The 22,753-nt window shown below is 40.7% G+C and overlaps 1 protein-coding gene across 1 annotated transcript in view; it reads left to right on the top strand.

Annotated features, from left to right (window-relative positions):
- Positions 1 to 17,829, top strand: part of GRIN3A (glutamate ionotropic receptor NMDA type subunit 3A) — a 73,438-nt gene extending 55,609 nt beyond the window's left edge. The window contains exons 5-9 of the mRNA XM_068666101.1: positions 921 to 1,036; positions 3,252 to 3,403; positions 12,552 to 12,716; positions 13,956 to 14,029; positions 16,339 to 17,829. Of these exons, the coding sequence (XP_068522202.1) occupies positions 921 to 1,036; positions 3,252 to 3,403; positions 12,552 to 12,716; positions 13,956 to 14,029; positions 16,339 to 16,675 (844 nt within the window). The 3' untranslated portion in view covers positions 16,676 to 17,829. The remainder of the gene's footprint in view (positions 1 to 920; positions 1,037 to 3,251; positions 3,404 to 12,551; positions 12,717 to 13,955; positions 14,030 to 16,338) is intronic.
- Positions 17,830 to 22,753: the final 4,924 nt, after the last annotated feature.

The following is a 22,753-nucleotide window of genomic DNA, read 5'->3' as shown; positions in this document are numbered from 1 at the left end:
AATCGATTCACTCTGATAGGAAACTGAAGAGGAGATAACAAGCCTGAAATACTTCATTCATTTTACACACAAAAGTTGCATAGCAGATGGCCTGAGGAATTTTCACCAGAAGTTGTTTCCTGTTTACACATTTTTTCCAAGCCCATTCTAATAAAAATTCATATACATGGCAGTTCTTTGTTTGAGTTAAATTGGAATCATTCAGTTGAAATCAATGACATGGTATAACTTCACGTCAGGAGAACATCCAGGCCTTTCAAGTGACAAGGGTGAGGGTGCAGCCCCTGCGGCAGATGAAAACAGGCAGTGCAACTGTTCCTTTCTATCATCAACTTGTGCAAGTGTGAGATTCGTTAATCTCACACTCATTATTCGTAATTTGTTAATACGTTAGTAAAATCTAATTGCCTGTGTTCATGAAATCTGAACACAGAGAAAAGCTGATCTGGTGAAGGGAATTAATTTACCACATACTCAGAAAGGGAAACAACACTTTTGTATGGAGTTATCTTCCTGCATTTTGGTCTAATGACCTAAATTTCAAAATCACAAAGAAACCAGGACAGCACAAGCATATTAGCAATTTTTGCTCTTTTCTTCCAATAAGGCAGTGTGCTGCCTTTCAGCTGAGTCAAAGTCTAACCTGTTGTAGTGTTTTCCATTTTTCAGATAAGGTGTTTCATGGGAGCAATGTAAGTCATAGCCCTGCTGCCCTGTTCTAGATGCACGAAGTTTGTATCTTTCAAGCTCGTTTCCCTCCTTCAAATATAAATCAGTCTTGAATTGACAATAGCAGTCCCTGATTCCTGTTTCCATTCTCTGGTAAGCTTCCAGAGAACTAGATAGATAAATGTTCAGTGAGTACCACCGAGTCTTAGATTGTGAAATGATTCTGTTTCTGACTTTGATGTTGAATACAGGAATGATCCAGAGAAACTTGATGCCTTCATTATGGATAAAGCACTCTTAGATTATGAAGTATCAATAGATGCCGACTGCAAGCTTCTAACTGTGGGAAAGCCCTTTGCCATTGAAGGTAATAATCCATTTTACAGCATGCTGCTCTATTTCTTGTACTTCCTTTTTTTGTGGTTCAGTGAAACTATATAGGTAGACCCCTTGAAGCTTATGGTAAAATTCTCGATGATGAAGCAGGACCGAGGTTTCACCTTTTTTTTCCTGTGTGTTTTTTTTGTTTTTTTTTTTTTTTTTAAGCTTTTAGATCATTTGCACCATCTGTTCCTATACTCTATATAGGAATTATTCAAAGAGCTCAAATGGTCTGCCTCCAGAGAAGCAGGAGGCACAGCCCTTTTCACTACTCACAATGAAATAAAGTTGCTCCTGAGATAAGGCTTGCTTTCTCTAGGCTCACTTTCATTACACATGTTCAAAATTCAGAGAAGTGCATTCAGAATGCCGTTCCACAGTTCCACCGTTCCCTTTCTAAAGGTCATTGCAGGATCCCTGCTGAATCTGTAGCTAATTGCAGCAAAAGAGCAGAGCCTATCCGGGTCCGTGGACTCCTGCAGTCCTGATGTACTCACAAAGACACAGCAGAAGGCAGCAGAAGGCAGCCTGGAAACAAGGCTTGTCTGAAGCCACCACCAGCATGGGCAGCCATTAGTCCTCAGGAATCACTTCTGTGATAGATAAGCAACAAAAATGATTGAAGCTCCTCCTTCCCTCCCCTCTAAGGGCAATCACACTGGCCTCTCCCATCTCCCATTAAAACAGTTTCCTTCAGAAATGTTCAAATCTGACTAGGAAGGCAAAATGAAGCAAAATGAAGGCCAGGAGAAGCCGAGCATTTTAACCAGTTCAGCTAAAAGTCACCAGCACTAGAGATTTTATAGAATTCTTTTCACTCTGTCAGTGTTCCCCATTTGAGTTTGCACCAGAGACTTGCAAGAAGTACATTTTCTTTTTTTTTTTTTCTCTTTTTTTTTTTTTTTTGGTGTTACTGGGAATGATAGATGTGCAGACAGCTGTTTAGACAGAAGTAGGACGTGTGTGTGAGCAGCTGCTTTTTTCACCATGCATGTGTAACTCAATATATCTTCACTTTCAGAGAGGACATATCTAACAAAGTAAGCCATCAGCTTCCACAACTTTGAGTCAATTACTGAACATTTCAACATAGAAAAACTAAATTAACCCGCAATTATACATTTTTAAAGAACTGGACTTCATAGCACCAAATTTTGGAACACTTAAATAGGCTGGAAATGTGGTAACAATGAATTGCAGCTATGCCTTCTCTGAAACCATTCCTTCAATGTTAGCAGATACATTCGGGTAGAAATACAGACACAAGGTAGAAAAATCAGCAGCAAGTACACATACCACTACATTACTGAAAGGCAAGGCACTGTGCTAGCAAATTTACCAGTCATGTACATCCTTCCCCTTCCCCTTCCCTTTCTCTTTTCCCTTCCCCTTCCCTTTCTCTTTTCCTTCCCCCTTCCCTTTCCTCTCCCCCTTTCCCTACCCCTTCCCTCTTCTTCGGGACAATATGAAATTTGGCATTCTGAACTGAAAACAAATAAAAACAACAAACAAACCAAAAAATCCACAGTGAATTAGAAAGGAATCTCTACAGGTTATTGTCAGGACACCTCTGCAGGCAACTGCGTGTTTTGCAGGCATAAACTATATTTCTCTAAATCCAAACCAGGATTCTGTAAAGACCATATTAAAGTTCCTGAATCCACCTGCATTTAGACTGAGACCTTTGCAAGCATGCTGAAGAACACATGAATATCAAATTATGGCTGGAGCGGAACTGCATGAATGGGAAGTCCAACCCCTGGGTTTTAAATTGCTGTGTTATAACAATATGCAGTGCTCCATGTGCATTTATATGCACACAGTTTCTCATCAGAAAATACACAGCAAAAACAGAAGAGCCCATGATGAAGGCAGACAAAGGCTGTATTTCTAGATATACAACAGGTCTATTCATCTATGTGTACTGCCATCTTAAATTTTTGAATCTCCATTTTTACATACTGTTTTGTGGCTTTAATCATTCTGAATCCTGTTTACATCAGGCTACTTTACTTTGTACAACAGTGCCTCATCTCAGCTTTTTCCATCCACAGGAAACCAGCATCGAGGTTTATTTGAGGTTCAGACCTCAAATAAAATGCCAACCTGATCTGCCACAGTGCCACTCAATACCAGAAAGCAATATAATTCAGTAAGAAGCAAATGAGAAAGAGACATGACTGTGCTGTTTTTCCTTCTAGGATATGGTATTGGTCTTCCCCCTAACTCTCCGCTCACCTCCAACATCTCCGAACTGATAAGTCAGTACAAGTCCCACGGATTCATGGATGTTCTGCATGACAAATGGTACAAGGTGGTTCCGTGTGGGAAAAGAAGCTTTGCTGTCACAGAGGTAAGTGATGAACAATTGGTCACATAACTGAAGGTACTGAGGATTTGCCCAAGTTGCCAGTCATTGCTCCTCCTACACAATGTGCAGTAGACTTAGACACATGACAGTGATGGGCTGCAGCATTAAGCTCCAGAAGCAGGAGTCGTTACACCCAGCAGTGTTCAGCTCAGAGTGCAAGAAAAACATCAGCAAGACAGTGCTGCTAAGTTAGGCTTGCAGTGCATGCAACCAGAGAGCACTTATGGAGACAAACAGGGTATGTAATGGTGCATTAAAAAAAGTGATCTGCCCACTGCACAACAAAGCTGTCTGATTCCACTCCATTACGTGTATCACCAGCTACAGAAGCAGCCAAGGACTCTGAACTCACAGGAGTGATTGCTGAAGTAGCCCACACAAAGAGTGACAAAAGCAAAAGAAACAGAGACTGCAGGAATTTAATACATCCCAAATTAGTAATGTAACCCTGACCGCTTCCTAACATGGGTCACAGGTGTCTGCACCAAAGACAGGACTGCAGCCTAGGAACAGCCCTCTAAGATACCCTGCTAAGAACTGATGAGCAGCAGGTCTCAAGTATAAATACAGTTACAGGAAATGGAGGCAAATCCTCATGGATTTATGGCCTGGTATTAAATCAGAGGAGTTATGCCAGCTCGTGGCAGCTGAAGATATAGGCGTTATTTATGAGAAAAAAAAGACTGCTCTTATCGGAATAGCAGTTTTTCTCAAGTTCTCAAGACTGTCAAGTGAAAAAAGATAAAGTACTGAGGAATCAAAAGATCTAGCATGCCTGCAGATTTTTAACTCAAGGTGTTCCAAAACACATCAGTTAGGTGTTCTCACTGGTACAAAACACGCAGCTGAGAGTGTGTTGTCTTCTCTTCAGAGCAGGTTCAGCCAAACATCAACCCAACCCTCCCTATTCCCTAAGGAAGTGGTAGCGTGGCTGTTCTCCCCTGAAGGAGAAGCCCAGTTTCCCAGAGCTCTGATTCCTGATCTTTAGTAGGCACCTGAACCTCTTCTCTGCAACCTCTCATTGCTGACCATATTGCTAGAAAATTAGCATTTTCTATTTTCTAGACCTCAGATGAAGAAAAACTTTGACTGCTTTAATACATTGATTTTGGGGGTATTTCTGCTCCTTCCATTACGTTTTTAACTTTTTCATTAAGATTATGTCAATATGAAATAAAATAAATTATAACAGTGGGCATTTGTATAAGAAAATCCAATTTATTTTTATTCAACGTATTTAAATTTTTGTGATTGCTTCAACATAAGAAAGCACAGCTAAATAAAAATGTATTCACTGCTATTTTTGATCTGGATGATCTGAAGATTAAACTATCATCTAACAAAAAAGGTACAGGGGGAGCATTCTTTTAAATGTAGCTCACAGATCCATTCCTGACAAGCACTTCACTCAATGACCCTTTGTCACTCTACACTTTAACATAATCTTTTGAATTAAATCTCATGAAAATTACCAGATCATAACAGTATTAACTATCCCGACTGTTTTAAAACTTAAAACTTCCTTATAGCAGAGACAAACTTACCCTGTTAGTAATTCCCCAGTGAAACATTTAAATCCTTTTATTAAGTATTTGCATTTTAAAACTGGGAAAAAAGGTTAAAAAATTGCCTAAAAAGTATCTTTTGAAACAATCCGCAGTCATAGCAAGGGACAGCACCGTTTCTTTTGAATTAAAAGTGACCTTGCATTAAATGTGAAGCTGTAATCAGAAGCCTCATGAAAACCAGTTTCCTCTGTGGCTCACAGGATTTAATCACATGAAAAGGTAGCTTTATCATTGTCAGTGCCACTTATGTTAATATGTCATACTGATACCCAGAAGCCTAAGCATAGCATCCCCTAAAAGGTGCTGTCTGAAGTTTCAATTAAACGTGTCAAGGGCATAACAATGCTTAATATCACATCGGCGATGTCTGAGCAGTCGCACAGCAGCCATTAAGAGAATGCTCACAAGCCCGTGTCTTTTCCCGTTCTCTTGCCTTCTACATACCTACAAAATCTCACATGCCGATTCAAACTCCAGCCTCCTCCATTGCAAATGTACTGCTGCCACTGGATATTTAACTTTCTTTCCTTGGTCTTCCCCTCCCTTGTTATACATAGATCCAGACAAATACTTGCACCTGGGAAATGCTGATCTACAGCTCCCCTGTTGCCAGGCACTAGAATTAAAACTGAGTCTGTTGCCTCATCAATAAGGACAAGCTTGTTATCGCCCAGTAGGCTATAAGCATAAAATCCCCCTTTCATTTATACTGAAAGATTCCAGTGTTTTCTGCAATCCCTAAAGTTATTGGGAATCTCTGAAGCAGCTCATCCAGCTCACCATTATGTTGCTTTTGACTTCTTAAACAAACATATAGTGAAGAAGCCCACCTGTGTATATTCTTTTCTCATAGTGAGAAAAGGAAAAATTCTTAAGTTTTCAGGCATCCAGACAGCTAGAATTGATACAGCTCAGATTCATTCAGACATGAGAACTAACCTGGAAGACCTGCAATGCCTTACTAGCACCATATAGGTTAAGGCGGTGTGAGGAAAATGGGACGTAGAGACCTGCCTCTAATCATGAAAGCCTTATTCCAATTTCTATATTTGGGTCTGTATTCTTTCACAGGCAATGCAGCTAACACAACTTGAATGAATTTCTACAGTGAATTGCCCTCTCCACTACAAGTAATTGTTGGTAGTGGTGACTGTTCTCACTGATTGCTAGCTTGAATGCTCTTGATTTAGAATTGTCATACCCTAGTCTCAATCGGATTCTTTGTGTCTCTCTGCTTAGGGCAAAGCATAGTTCAGAAGGGAAGTGGAGCTGGCAGAGCTATACCTGCATGTTACATCTGGATGAATCACCTAATCATTCTGCTGCATTCACAGTTTGCGAACAGTAACACACTTAGATCTGCCTCACTCCACTGTTATTCCCAGTATCACCATGTCAGCGGGAACCAAACTTCGAGGACTTTCCCATCCAGCACATGAGCTCCACCCAAGCTTAGGAGAGACTGCAAATTCCTTCTTCCTGCAGCATTTTTGCAAACCAAAATAGAGCGAATTGGTAGCTTTGCAACTTCCCCCTCATGGTAGCAGAACAGCTAGGGACACTATGACTGCAGGCAGGATGGATAACAAGAATGGACAAGCTGCCTATCACTGAGCAGCGGTCTTTGCTGTTAGGCCAAGCAGTAATGATCAGGGTAGAGTGTTTAGGTGATGAGCCAGCACAGAGAGGTTTCTCACCGCAGTATGAGAGAAGGGCCCTTTGTAATCCTGGGGTTTGACACCCCTTGTAAAGGGCTAGCTGTACATACAGAACTGGCAGTTCAGTTAGATAGCAACCAATTCAAGGAGTAAAAAGTTACACTTTTCTATATTGATACACGGCAGTAAAATTAAACAACTTGCTGATACTTCATAGTAATACACAAACAGTATCTAACCTGACATGTACAACAGCAATATATGCAAACACACAGGTGATGCTGGCACAGACTCAGCTGTTACAGCAGACCCACTGCTTCCCACTGGGGAAGCCACATTGTTGTGCATGCCACATGCTGGTGGTGGGGATCTGCCATTCACCATGAGTTCCTGTCTGATCCAGACCAGGAGTGCAGTGAAGGCAAGGTCCTTTCATCCTGTCTTCTCTCATTGGTGGTGGAATCCACCCATGGCTCTTCTCTGGAGTGTGTGAGGAAACTTGGCCAAACTTTGCCTTCTGTGGCTTGTGCCTACATGGGGGATCTTTGGCCTTAGTATCACATGGAGATGCACAATCAGATAGTACCTTGCTCAGTACCATGCCGTTCATCCTGAAATAATTTTACACAGTTATCATCTGGCAAAATGCCTTTGTGCTCTTATTTTTGACTAGTTTCCTTAAGGGTCAACAGTTACTTTCAATTTTTGTTATACCAGTAACGTGACAACTCAACAGTTGGGTTTCTACGCATCATCGTGAAGCTGTGGTTTGGCTGCTTGTCTCTGGAGCACTGCGGGTGTCAAGGGAAGGCCACACAGACACCTCCACAGGGGAAGCACTACCCTGTGACAACCCTTGCATTGCAAGGGGGTTGTCACAATGCAGGAAGATGCAGTGGCACCTTCCACTTGAGGGGCATCACTTGCTCTATGAGGAAAAATACTTTCCACCATAGTCGTTAAGAAAGGGATATGTGAGTCTGGATTCGGACAGCATAGTCTGGAGAAGCACTTTTTGAGTATCCTGGAGAATGAATACCAGGTTTAGATTCACCTGTCCAAACTGAGAAACAAAAAATAGTTCTCTATCTGAGGGGACTAAACTATTATTTGCAATTCACCAGCCTGTAATATCACAGAAAAATAACAACTCACCACCTAATTCCAATGGTATGTGTGTTGTTCTTCCTGCTGCAGACAGGGCTTAGATAATGGATGAGCCTTACAAAAAAGATTTATTACAAAAGAGGGTGTTTTTTCCAGTCCTGTGCAAAACTCTTCACAAGAAGGGAAAGGAACTTGTCTTGTTAATGTGAGACAAAATGATTTACAGTAGCTCAAAATTTTGCACTTGAAATCCTAAAGCCATAGTCACCGGTCTTTGCCAAGGATAATCTCCCTAAAGAAATTAAATACATATTACTTCAGTGCTGCCATTTCTTTGAGAGCACACAAAGCCATAAGAAAGAATAAATAAATAAATAAAAGCCAGTCTGTCTGCAGCTACAAGAAATGCTTCAATCTGGGGACAGGGACTGCTTTTAATACTGCTTAGTTACCTAAATACATGCATCAGTGTCAGCAGGATTTTGAAAATCTACTGAGATACCCAAATGGCTTTAAAAATCTGCCTTTCATATCCATTTATCCCTAGTAAAGCTGGAAATAATTCCTTCTTCACAGAGGTGCTGCAAAATTTAACTTCCTGATCTCGGTAATGCTTTTTAAAATCCTTGTGGGGAAAATGCTATCAAAAAAGGTTGCTTATTTTATTATTATAGCTAATACACACATGACAACCCTCCTTAGAGATTGAGTTCAGCAGTGTACAGCATTAATAGCTGTGTGGTGCTGCCAACCTGAAATGAATCCACAGAAATCTTTAGAGGCTTCTGATTAGTCAAAGCTGGACCACAAATGTATTCGATGGCCTATTCACAGCTCTCAGTACAAGGAGGGAGAGTAAGTTATTTGCAGTGTCTCAAAGCACAGAGTAAAGCAGGATTTTTGCACTCGAAATCCAGTAATTAAATACGGAGTGCTGTTTTTGTCTCTGCTCTCCCCTTCAAACAGAACACAAAGTCTTCTCTGCATCCTCCACCTTCACCTGCATCTCTTAAGTGCCCAAAGAAAAAGCACGTAACTCTGGATGGAACAGACAGCAGGAAATGTTTAGGCAGCAATTGGAGATAAGGGTTGTTAAATCAGAAATGTCTCTCCAAGGGTATATAAAAAGGCAGATACCTCCATGTCTGCTCTTGTATTTGTTAGTTTTCACAAATTGCCAATTTGCCCATTTGTAAGCGGCAAATGACTCAGAGGCTGTTGCCACTGTGTCCTTGCCACCCTATCAGCTGTAATCATCCAAGGATTGACCGTGGTTGCTTATTGCTTCAGAACCACCACATGGATAAAACTGAGTTGCTTCTAAAATGCAGGGAGCTACCTCCTGAATTTATGATTACAAATTTGGAGCAAGAACTCTATCTTGGGTTAATAGAAGCTCACCAGACTGTGAGCTTTTATTCCTTAATAAGGACAAGATATTGCACTAAAGAAGTCATCTGTTGCTTTTATATTGTCAGCAAAGGACTAGCATACAAACCTGGCCCACATCACTTCAGCAGCCAGGAAAGCACTGGGTGTACAGAGAATATAGTCTATTGCTGCTCTTTCACAATATAGCCTATATACACACCTACAGATGCATAGACAGATGACAAAATAAGGATTGGAGTTTGCTGCTGTGATACTGATCATCATGATACTATGAAAATGAGAGGTGCCTCTATCAGATGCTTGCTTTTATTATTTAATGTGTATGTGTCTCGAGTAATTATGAACAGCTGATAATCTGCCTTCTTACAAGGGTATGTAAATCTGCTGACTTTACTTCAGATAACAACTCCATACACTGTAACACACACTGAGCTAATTACTTCTCCTCTACCTCTTTGCCATGCAATTTATTCTCAAGATTTTCCTTTAATCTGTAGCCTTTATCAGGTAGCTCTTGCAATGCATTATCTTCTTTATTGCTAGAAGAAATACTATGGAAGCTTTGTTTTGGCACAGCCTTTCCCAGTGAAAGATGTCTTGTTCGGGACAATTTCAAAAGCTATCCATTACAAGTGAAAAACATATCTGGGATGCCACTGCTGGAATTCCTTTCACCTGTTTCCAGGGAAGGTAGAAAACTATTCTGCAGAGCTGACAGGACAGTGAGCCAGATTCTCATCAGCATAAATCAGCACAACTTTACTGAAGACAAGGGAGTTATTTTTCATGCGAGGAGCTGGCCAAGTGTTCTTTCTGCAGCCAGCACTAGAATGGCATCAATCACCAGCCTCAGGCTGGAGGAGACATCTCAGGTGTGCAGGAATCCCCAGTGCAACTGCCACTGTGTATCCTTTATCTTTTTGTCTTTCTTTTCCTTTTTTTTCTGTTTGAATTGCTAGAGTTTTATAATATTCCATTAAACCTAGTCTCTATTCTCAGAGCAATACAAATGCTCCCTGGCATACAGCAACCTAACACTGGCAGATCAGCCTCTTTACTGATCTCCCATGCTTTTGGGGACTTCTTTGTTACTTCCCATGTAGTTAAGGAAAAGGACCTTTGCCCAGCTGATTCACAGTTCCCTGTCCCCAGGGAAATCTATGGCAAGCTCAGTGTCCTTCTGTAGACACCTCTGTGTGACACCAAACAGCAGCAGCCTGGGAGCATATATATAGGTGTGTTCTTCAGATGACTGAGCAAGTCCATTCCTTATCAATTATTTTTCTATTTCTCATTCAATTTATTCTTGTAGTTACTGTTAAGTCTGCAACTCTAAGTATGTTGTTTCATATCGGTCCTTGAACTTCTCATTTTGGGAAGCAAGTGATGCTTGAACTTGTTAATGCTCTGTGAAGGATTAACAAGAGTGAGTGTCCTATTCAGCTAGCACAGATAGCACTGCTTTGGCTTCTCATAAGTACTTTGTTATGCTGAATTCAGAGATGGGCAATATTCAGGTCTACAGGCTGAGAAAAAGATTGGATGCAGGGCCTCGATCTGCTTTTATGCTATGTAGGCTAAAATTGTGTTTTACTGCTAATTAAAAGCAAACAAACAAACAAAAGCAGGTCAGTAACACAGAGCTCAAACAAAGAATTTGTTTTTTCAGTGGTTTAGAGTATTACAACCTGTGATTTTTGTAACCCCTCCTGTTCCCCTCACAAGAAGGACAACCTATGGGACAACAGATTCTTGCCAATAAGAAATTCCAGTGCTGAGAGGGAGTTTTGTTTAGGTTGAACTGATGAACTGTCAACGTGAGCAAAACCTTGTTTCAAGATTCTGACACTCTTCTACCCCAAAGTCATTATCTTGTATTTTTGTTCTTTCCTTTCCTTTCCTGGCTGCAGTAGTTTTCTTTAAAAACTGTTTTTACACCCCCATTACAGCCCTTGAAGCGTTGATTCATTAGTAAAAGAATTCTCTTTTCAAGAATTCTGCCTGGGGCAAGAAGGTTGCAGAGGATCCTCAGAATGACATTTTATTGCCGTTTCTACGTTTAAAAAAAAAAAAAAAAAGTAGAAACTCTGCTTGACTGCTGAAGCTTTGTTCTTAGAAACCTGTGATATGCTGTCTCGTATCATTGTGTTCTAAAGAGAAGAAACCAAATAAAGAAACCGAGAGGGAAATATTATCAGTAACCCAGTAAAAGTATATAAAGAGACTTCAGAGTCTTCAACTTCAGTAGACTCATCACAAATGAATTCTGGCTTAAAATGACCTCATAATAAGATCTATCCAAAAATGTGATTTATCTAACTGTCAGCTAGATCTGGTTTCTTTTGTGGGTTGCACAGCTATAGTCATAACAGAGCACTCTCATGACAAAAACAACAAGCTCAAGGCACACAAAGGTCAATTATTCATGGTGTTAGCATCCCAGATGGTGTCTCCTGACACGTAACCCTACCCAAGCAATTTTCTAATGTCATGGTGAGTAATATTCTTTAATAGAAAGGCAGGGGTAAAATCTGTATTCTTGGAAATATATCCCAAGAAGTCTGTGGGCAGTAATTATTAGGAAGAGTTTTTAGTTGTTGATGAATTCATAACTGAGTTACAGGGGCATGACAATAAGGGTACTAAGACTTTACATAACAGGCACGCCTGACCTATGAATTGAAGAGCAAGTTTTTGTGGTATAGACTGCTGCTGTACATGGTTCTTCAGTCTTCAGACATGATTAATGCCAATAAGAGATTCAAAATAATAAATAGCTCCTAAACTACATGAAAGGAGTGGGTCAGGGGAAGCCAAGGTGAGTGTTCATTTTTCATAACGGTGGTGATGATTCCTAAAAAAACACAGTTTTAGTCGTGTTAACGTAGGGAGCAGAGAGATGCCGTGTTTGTGCTACTACTTCAAAACGTTTTCTCCATGACCTTCCATCAAGGGTAAAGCACAAAAAGAGAAAGTTAATGATCAGTTCTCAGAAAATATGAACAGTCTTAGCTCACTGCTGATGAAAGATTCGCTCTACAGTTCATTGAGTGTATTCTGTCAAGCAGTATGTGCTTTTACAAATGCAAATGCAAAGATACCCCAAGTACTGGATTCTCAAGTGCTCAGCACTTCATCTCATTAGGGAAATAGCACAAAAAAAAAAAAAAAAATCCTGGTCTATGCCTGAATCTCACTCCCATTACAGGTCTTTTGCTCTGCCTGATCACCACGCTCTCCAGTGGCCACACAGCACAGAAAGGTTTTGTGGTGACCAAGATCCAGACTATTCTGCAATACTTCACTGCCATGTCAGACCACATTTCCAAATGATGCAACAGAAACATCTATTGAAATAAACTAACAGTCTCCTTCATTAACTTTCTCTTTTGATTTTATTCACAGACACTACAAATGGGCATCAAGCATTTTTCTGGGCTCTTTGTGATGTTGTGCATTGGGTTTGTCTTGTCCATTCTCACTACCATTGGGGAACACATTGTGTACAGATTGGTTCTACCACGGATCAAGAAGAAATCCAAGATGAAGTACTGGCTCCATACAAGTCAGGTATGTATTCAGTAGTAACCCTATGAAAGTAATGTCAGGGTGATTAGGAAAGCCTGGACAAGAGTAACGAAAAAAAGGCTGCAAGAAGAGCACCACCAAGTGGCATTTGGAGTGTGACAGCAGCTAGTGAAATTTGAAAAGTCTTAAAAATAAAATCAAAAGCACAAAGAAAATACTTTCAAATATTTACTTTATATTTATTTATGTTCAGATTTAGAAGTGTTCAATCTTTCTTTCTTGACTCTAGCAATAATATGTGAATTTCCTGGTTCTGTAAGTCACACAGAAAATGTTTCTTTATTCTCCTTCTAGGAAAGAGGAAATTTTCTTTAAGCATATTTCCATGTAATTCTAATTCAAAATAAGAAGAAGAAGAAAGAAAGAAAGAAAGAAAGAAAAGAAAGGGAAAAAAAAATCAAGACCTCAAAACCCTGAATGATATATCATGAGTTTCACTCCTTTAGCTTCTAACTCCTCTAAATTTCTAAACCTGGTCTGGAGGTTTTCAAGACCAGGTTGGACGGGGCCCTGAGCAAATCTGGTCCAGTGGGTGGCATCCCTTCCCCTGGCAGGGGGGTTGGAGCTGGATGATCTCTGAGGTCTGTTCCAAAAGCCATTCTATGAATCTAGGAAATGTTCACAACTGAAAGTCTACAGAAGGAGCCTTTCCATTTGTACTTTTAACCATACCACTCTTTTGGATACCAACAGTGTTATTAATTTGGCCTGGACAGCCCAAAGATTTTACCTTATCATAATGGGCTCCTAACCTTTTTGATGCATCCACGAAGTGCTGGGTAATTTCCTCCATTACTCTAAGGAAAAAATAGAAGAAAATTGCTCTGCAAGTTTGCACTAAAGGAAGAGGTTACTTCGCAGCAAAAAGAAAAAAAAAGAAAAAAAGTAATAATAATAAAAGCTTCTACTGCTTTCAAGCAGTATAGTGAAAGAGATTTTTTAGAAAATAATGTAGTTTGCTAAGATCCACCTTTCTTCTGTGCAATTTGAAAAAACAAGGATTGCTAGCAAACTACCTTTCTACCTTTCAGATTGCCCTTCTTCAGGAAAGTATGGGAACATACATTTGTTGTAATGACAAAGCACAGACGTTGCTTGTATCCTTGAACAAGCAAAATAATTTATACTCAAGTCCATCACACAAAGCCCAAATTGTTTATGTATTTATGGAGCTATTTTTAATCTTGCTTTTAGTAATTTACTTTCTTCTTTTCCCTCTAGAGATTACATCGTGCTCTGAACAGTTCATTTATTGAAGACAAATGCCAGCCTAAGAAAAAACGAGTAGAAAAGAGGTAGGAATTTTTGCCTGCCTTAAAAAACAAAGTACAGAAAGTCCTTTTAAATGAAGTGCAGTGTGTCTGGGAATCTACCTATGGGTCTAATACACCCCAAAGATAACAGAACAGGAAGAAAAAAAAAAAAAGAAAGAAACAATAGAAATGACAAGAGAGGGAAGCAGAAATGAGCTGTTTACAATAGAAAGCATTAAACCCAGAAATCTTGTTCTTTCATGATTTCCCTTACAGCTAAATAAAGCACTCCATTTTAAACACAGGCATTGCAGATTTTAAAGTTTGCTGCCTTGTTTTTACTCATATATTAATGAACTGGCAGATGTGTAGGGCCCTGTGAGACAGCTTTGCAGTGAATAACTGATCAGGTGGTGCATGTTTGTTGTTTTTTTTTTTCAGCTTTCTTATTTTTCAGAATAAGAACTAAGCTGAAAAAAGGAAAATGCAGTCCTTTCAAAAATCTTTGTCTCTTGTTGGAGACAAAAGTAGGCAACAAACTTGACTTGTGCTCTGAAGAGCAAACAGCTTGACTTATCTATGACCCTTGGGAACACAAGGCATTCTCTTAAAACTAAACACTTGCTCAGTAACTTAAAACTATTGATGCAGGCAGCAGCTTTTATACTCGAGTAGAAAATGAGTAGAGACATAGAATGTAGAAAAGAAACATCTTCCTGGCTGCTGCTGTATATTTGGCATGACTGAAACTGTGTGTAACTTCAGTGTAGCCAGAACATGTAAATGAATGTCTTGCTCTGTTTGCTAGCCCTGCACCACTGTCAGCAAATATAAGAAATAAACACTTATAGGCTTCTAGACTGCCTATATATAAATGAGTGCATAAAAATGCATGCAACTAATTTCCTCTGTTCATTCCTTCATCTTATTGCCCCAATAAATCCTCACTGTAGCACCTCATTGCCACAGCAACTCCTTGCTTTTGATCTCTAAATGGCAGTAACAAGTGCCTCCTGCTGCAAAACATTTCCTCCTCCGACATTGCCCTTGCAGTGACAGTAGCATTCACACTCACACCAGCCTCAGGTCCTAATACAGTCCAAGGGCAAAGGAGTCCTCCAAGTGGGGGCACTCTGCATCTCTGACAATAATTAAAAAAAAAAAAAAGCACTGGCTGAATTATTTGACAGATACTGAGCAGTGCAAAAACTTCATAACACAAGGAATGGTCACAATCCTTATACTTAGAAAAAGAAGTACACAAATATTCGTTAATGATTCAGAGTGAAGATGTGCTGCTGCCAAAAAATCCTGCTTGTGCAACGCCCAGCTCGTGTGTGTGTTTCTGCATGCCCACCTACAGCCTTTGCTCTTCACGTGGTCTAAGCTGCCATTTGCACAGAATTGTGGTGAATTTAACTCAAGACACCTAGTAACACGGTGCCCAGCTTGTAATGAATAATAATGCAGCAACATAGGACCCAGGGATCTCAAATCAATTATATTACTGCACTTTATTTTATTCCTGCTCAGGAATGTGGAATTACTAAAAGCACCAAGATATAGAAAAGAGGTGGAAAGAGTTTGTATTATGGTACAGCTATTTTCCACAGGGAGGAAGCTCCACTGTTTTTTTTCAGGTCTTAACTTTCCAAAACTCTTTAAACTCCATACTAGGAAAACTTCTCAACATCAGTAGCTGAACTCTATCGGATTTCACTTACTTGATGAGACACAAGTGTTAACTGCGGACTTGGGCCTCTGTTACATTCAACCCCCCCAGATCACCTGAGCCACAAGCAGTACAAGCTGTGGCAGTCACGAAAGCTTTATCAAAGAGCTGTGCTCTAAACTGTGAAATAAAAAATGCATCTGAAATGGCAGGTTAGCGATAATGACACTGATGTCTGTTGGGAAGCTCATGCTCTACACTGCAAGGTTTGGATAAACCATGTCATCGTGTCCATTTCCCCAGAGGACTAATGCTGTAAAGAGCTGTTAGATGTTGCAGCCACAAAGGCTTTCAGAAAGCTTTGGAAGCGGACTTAAATATTCCTGAGCTGGAGTAGAGAGGACTGCAATTCAATAACTAAAAAAAAATAATAATGTAGGGAACTTGAATTTTAGGATTCTGTTTGATTCTTTGCTATGGTTTACCACAGACATTTGGCCATCTGTGTTTATAATTTGTACTTCTGAGGAAAAATAATTCCAAAGATAAAGGAATAATATTTAAATGTAATTGATAACAGCAGCAGCGTATTTTTTCCAGTAGGATGGCTCCCAGGGAGGGGTTGCATCCTCACAAGAGAAGGCTATGACTTTGTGTTAACTCTCACACCTCTGTTCAGGTCCCACGTAGGGAACAGCCAGCACGCTGTGTGGAATACAGCCAACACGGGCAACTGTCACCGGAAAAAATACGTCTGCACCAACGAGGGGCAAAATGAGGTGGCGATCCGACAGCACCAAGACATCCCCCTGCCACAGGTGAGGAGAGAGACGCCAGCTTCTTTAACGACCAACGGGAAAGCGGACACCCTCAGCATGGCCAGGACCTCGGTGACGCAAGAGCTCACAGAGCTGGAGAAGCAGATCCAAATCATCAAGCAGGAGCTGCAGCTCGCCATGGACAGGAAATCAGAGCTGGAAGAGTATCAGAGAACAAACAGGACTGCAGAGCCCTAGGCCAGCATACTCAGGCCCTTTCCCTTTTTCTCCCTTTTTCCCCTCCTCTGTAAAATTTTTAACGTGCTTTTGTAATGCCAGGAAGAGGCATGAAAATAAAGCAGGCAATATGCTCTTTATGAGAGCAGTGTTGCAGCAGCCCACAGCCACTGCCACCCTCCTGGGTCCTCCTCCTTTCCTAACAAGTTTTGCATTCTCCCAGCCAACGTCAGCTATTCCCAAGGGACTAGAGAAACAAGAACTGTCTCAACAGCAGGAGTTCCTGTTTCCTTCACTTGGCACTACAGTGAAGTTCCCTCTTTTTTAGCCCTCTCTGTGCATTAATTCAAAAAGAAAAGGGAAAAAGAAAAAAAAAGAAAAAAAAAAAAGAACAAGGAAATCTAAACTGCTTATTGGAAGCATGTCCCTTGTTGGTATGTTTTTGTTGTGGTACCTATGGATTTAGTCTCTGTTTATGCTAAGGCTCCTTATGGTTGCCTCATTACACCAGGTGCTAGTTTCTATGTTGGCAACCCCTTCCCTCCTGGCACGGGCTGCAGCTCACGAGACAAATTCTTGGTGGCAGTCCCAGTACACACTGTTCCCTTAGCTCTGTCAGCACAAATGCAGATGTGGCTGCTCTGTGACTGTGATAAAGGAACTCAACCAGCTTAGAAATAACTTGGCAAAAAACAAACCACCACCTCTGTCTGCTTCTGAGCCTGGGTTCACTTTGCACTCCCACCCAGAGAGGAGCCATGCAAAAACAGCTGCACTGGCAGACGTGAGGGGATGGGTTCACAGTGGCACAAGGCAAGGATGAGGGGAGGGGAGAGGACAGCAGTGCTGCAGACCATTATCTATGACCAAAGGTGAGGTTCTCCTCTGTGAAACCACTCCCTTAACATTCTCTGTCTACAATCGATGTTTAGCTTCTTTCTCACAGCCAAAGTAACATAATGGGGATCTGGTCCACTGATTTATTCAGACACCAAACTCCCACCGAAGTCAAAGGGAATTTGGCACCAAAACCTGCTAGTGGACCAACAATCACTGTAAAGGGGATAGAGATTTGCTGTTTCTAAGGCAATGTACTGAGTGGAGCTCCCTCCAACCTGGATGAGTGGAAGGAAGGGTAAGCTGTTCAGCATCTGAATAAATAATACATCAATCCATGTGACTGTGTTATTAATACAGGATTTCCATGAGTTTTTAAACAACACTTCACAACACATCCTGTATTACAAAGAATGTTTGGCAGAATTAACTCTGGTCTCCCTGATACATCAGCAAAATCACCTGTACCCTCCCTGTATTTCCAGCCAACTGTGTGAATGTTGCCAAGGGTGACAGTCCTAGCAGGTGTGGTTAAAGGCTTCTGCCAGACATGGAAATGTATTACGGGGTTTGAAAAAGGCATACTACTTTTTTTTTTTTTTTACTCCCACTTTTAAGCTTTCAAAAACACTTGCAAATGAAAAGCTCTACACGGACTACTTAATGCTGATAGCAGCAATACCCAGACCAATTAGCCCCATTAAGAGGAGCTCATACTCTACTCCCTGATCAGTCTTTGGCCTCTGCTTTTGGGCAGCAAGCGCGGCTGCTTCTTTCAATAGCCAGTTACCCAGAAAAGAGTGGATTAAGACATAAAACAGGAATGTGGGGCCAGGTGGATGTGACACCTGCACATCAAAGAGGTCTGAAACACCCAGGAGGTCCCTTCTTTCCCTGCACCTAAAAAACTGCATGACCTAGATCAAGTCACTCAATTTGCATTTGTTGCCTTCCCTTACCCTCCCTCACTCACTCGTTTAGATAACCAGCTTCTGAAGAGCTTTCTATCTGTACCTTCCAACCTCTGACTTCACTTGGTTAGAACAAATGAACACTATTTTTTTCATTATTACGAGGCAAACACTAGGAAAGAAATATTCCAAGCCAATTTTATTGGTAGGTTTATCGAGTTTGTTACTTCCGTATCTCTACATGTGTTATGAGTCCAAGGAAAGCTGATCAATATTAGCTTTAAAAGATGTGAAATTAAAAATCCTAACAAAATCTTAACTGTGCATGTTCTGGTTCAAAGCCCAATCCAAACATCCAATCTTTCAACAAACCACTCTTTAAAGACAGAAGCGCAAATGAAATGTCAGCCACCTAATAATTGATGGTAAACAAAAATCTGTGTTTCTACTGGGTGCCTTACAGGCTACTCACATGTCAAATGCAAAACGGGGACTGCTCTGAATTACCACAGTATTAACCAGAGGCCTTTTGGTTGAGGGTTGAAGTTTTTGCCCAGCAGAGACAGGTCTTGCCAAAAGGCAGCACTGAGTAAGGATGTTCCTTTAAACAAAAGCATTCTGTAACACTATCACAATGGTTTCAAATAGTCACGCAGCCACAAAACAAATCTGAAGGCTACCTCAGTTTAAGGTAATCTGAACTTAATTGCTAAAGGTGCACAGTTTCCCTATCAAAACATCAACCTGGCAAAGAAAAAAGGAAAAAATGAAAGGTTCTTGCAGTTTGCCTTTTTCACCAGACCTCAAACGCACTACAGGGAAGAGTGCAAAAAGTACAAGACTTGGGGATGTAGAGGAGGTCAGCTGGTCACACATCTGACCAGCTGTTTGGTCCTTAGATTTCTCAATTCTGTACCAAGACTAGTACCCAGAAAACAAAGAAAAACAAGGATTTTTCAATCAGTCCTGCTTTTCCATAGCAATGTTATTTTATTGTCTCTCATCTGAGAGAGAAGAACCCAGCCTGATCCCACAAGGAACAATGTTTGCCATGGCTTTCAGGATGTTTGCCCATCATAGGATGAGGAATATTGCACACAAACCAATGCGGGCAGGCTACATGGAGAGGTGGGGAATGGCTACGTCAAGAGTCTGTACATGGTTCTGTCTTGTGCCTCAAGTTTTACTCCTCCCTCCTCAGACTGAGGGAGGAACTTGACCGCCTCAAGGATTTCATCCTGTCTGGATTCCACAAAGCCCTACACATATTTACAAAGGCCACAGAAGAGAAAGCAGAAGTAGATTACAGCCAATGGACTGGAAACACAGAGCTACCCTTAGGACTAACTTGATGTTATAGAAGAGCCAGGCAGATTTATAGGACAGCAGTCGGTTCAAACACTTTCTGAGCTTCAATTATCACAAGCAGAGTAACGTCAACAGATTTGAAGAATGGATGGCATCTGGATAGAGCAAGAACACAGATGATGGTTTTCCTGCTTGACACAGGGTCACATCACAGTGACCTGTGATGTGTCCTGACATTTTTACATTCTGTGTAAGGTCGGTGGAAGGAAGGAAAATCAAAGAAAATTTCCAGACTTTGCAGCTGTACTTCTTTCTGACCCCATCTATTTTGGATGGGATTTTTTGTTTTTAAATTGTAATACTTTCAGTTCATCATTCTATGCTGATTTATTTTGCCCATGATACACAACTGTCACCTTTATAGTCACCTTCTTGACGGCAATGCTCCTCAGAAACCATATCAAGAGCTCTTGCAAACTCTTTACACTCTCCCAAATCCACTCCACTCACACACACGTCACCCTTTCCCACCTTGTTAATGCTAGAGAGGCTTTTTCTTTATTTACATTTGATTACTCTGGTTCAGTTACTGAATGTGGACAGACCTTATCTAAAGAATATTTGTACTCCTTTTTCAACAGAATTATTTTTAGCCTTGATGCACTTTTAAACCATTTTCACTCACTCAGGCAAGCCAAAACAGACCAAAACATTCACTGTTTCTCAGTGTTTAAACTATAAGCACAGAAAGATGTTTAATAGCGTCCACAATGATCTTCAAGGTCTTACTCAGCTTAAACTAAAATATTATTTTATACTAAGATATTTTTATGTTGGGAAAGAAAGGGAAAACGAGTGTCTCCAAACGCTATCTGTGAAACAAATCCAGAGTGCTTCAAATGTTTGTTTTCTACTGTGACCAGAGTAAGCCCAACACTGACATTATATGCACAGAAGTTTCCAGCTTGACTTGAAGTAGAAATGCAGAGTGACTTCGTGACTTTAGGACTTTGTACACCTATAAAGGCTGTATAATTCAGGTTTTTCATAGCTGCAAAAAAGTGTGCTGTTACAGTAAAGCTGTTCAAAGATCCAGGCAATGTTTGCTGGTGACCCAAGTCCTGCTTCTGATGAGCAGGCATTTGTACCACGAAATCTCCTGTAAGTATTATTATTCCTAACACATCCTCTCCTTTCTCTGACATGAAGTCACGAACTGTAATCCAAACAGCAACTTCTAATGAAAGTGAAGGTTCTGCTTTCATTCCTTCTGAACACACTAAGACAGCATATAAGCCATAACACAAACTCTCAGCACTCCAGCTTCCCCTTGCAAAGTCAGGGATGTGTTCCTTCTTAATTTTGAGGATTCACAGTAATTTACATGGTTCAGAGGGTTTAATTCATATTTTTGACTCTTTTGGACAGCTAAAGATAGCAATGCATACTACAAGATAGTGTGTGATTAATTACTTTCACTTCGCTATTGTTTTTGTTTGTTTTGGTATAAGCAAATACAAGAAGATTACTCAGATTTTATGATTCAATGAAGGTGCATGGATGAGACAAACCTCTGGCAGTTCCAAGAAAATTAAGTTCACAGGAAAAACACCATATCTTATGAAAGAATGTCATAAATAAGTGACTTACCTTTCATTTTCAGCAGCAGATTTCAAACTTAACCTTACAATACAGGGAGTAAAGAGATTACAATGTATGTTGTGTCTTTTCACGAGACTTCTAGCAACAATGACAGAACAGATGCATCCAGCATTTTGGTACTTCTGTTGTGTTAGGAATAAAGCTGTGAATGTATAGCCAAAAGGACAAAGGTTATTCCAGATAACTATTTTTGAAGAGAGAAGAAATTCACCACTCTGCTTTACAAGCTGAAGGCTTTGGACAATATGTTTCCAATAACCACGCAAAAGACAGAAGCATATCTAGATACTACCAAGTCAAGAAAAACATAGAAATAATCCAGACCACAACTTTTATTATAGCGTGTGCATTACAAGATTAATCTTTGTGGCAAAACTGCACCAAAAGTATACCCCTACAAAGTATTTTCTGGAACCTAAGGACAATGACAGCAATGTCTCAGCCTAGGAGAAGATGTTCACATCAAACAGGGTCATCAGCGGAATGCTATTTTCAAAGACTTACCAACAGCTTCTTTCTCCCCTTGTGAATATAAAGATGTGCATATGCTTTTGGGGACGGAGGACGTTTACTAATGCACCAGTCTTCACAGATTCTTGGCCTGACTCAGGAAGATACATGCCTAAAGAGTCACTCCACTGAGCTCTACAAACGTACCAGTTCATTGCTTGTTTGGCCTTTCATTGGGAATAGCTTCCTATTCACACCCAGTAATGCTCCCATACTTCTATGGGATTTAATACTTTGACAACCAGAGCAAATTCCTGAAATAAAGGAGGGCAGACTGAGTTGTACAGAGCACTGGTTGGCAGAGACCATTGGGAGGCAGTTCTGAAGGGCAGAGGAGTCCAGGAAGGCTGGGCACTCCTCAAGAAGGAAATCTTAATGGCTCGGGAGCTGTCTGTCCCCACATGCCCAAAGACGAGCTGGCGTGGAAGACCAGCCTGGCTGAGAGAGTTGGGGGTAGAGCTTAGGGGGTGTATGATCTTTGGAAAAGAGAGCAGGCCACTCGGGAGGATTATAAGGATGTTGTAAGGATGCGTAGGGACAAAATTAGAAAGGCCAAAGCTCATCTTGAGCTCAATCTGGCTACTGCTGTTAAAGACAACAGAAAATGTTTTTATAAATACATTAACACAAAAAAGAATACTAAAGAGAGTCTCCACACTTTACTGGATGCAGGGGGAAACTTTGTGAGGAGAGATGAGGAAAAGGCTGAGGTGCTTAATGCCTTCTTTTCCTCAGTCTTTAGTGGCAAAACCAGTTGCTCTCTGGATACCCAGCACCCTGAGCCAGTGGAAGGGGATGGGGAGCAGGACGTGGCCCTCGCTACCCATGAGGAAATGGTTGGCGACCTGCTGCAGCACTTGGATGTGCGCAA

This window comes from Anas acuta, chromosome Z (assembly GCF_963932015.1).
Source record: "Anas acuta chromosome Z, bAnaAcu1.1, whole genome shotgun sequence".
NCBI lineage: Eukaryota > Metazoa > Chordata > Aves > Anseriformes > Anatidae > Anas > Anas acuta.
This window is presented reverse-complemented; position numbering and strand designations above follow the sequence as displayed.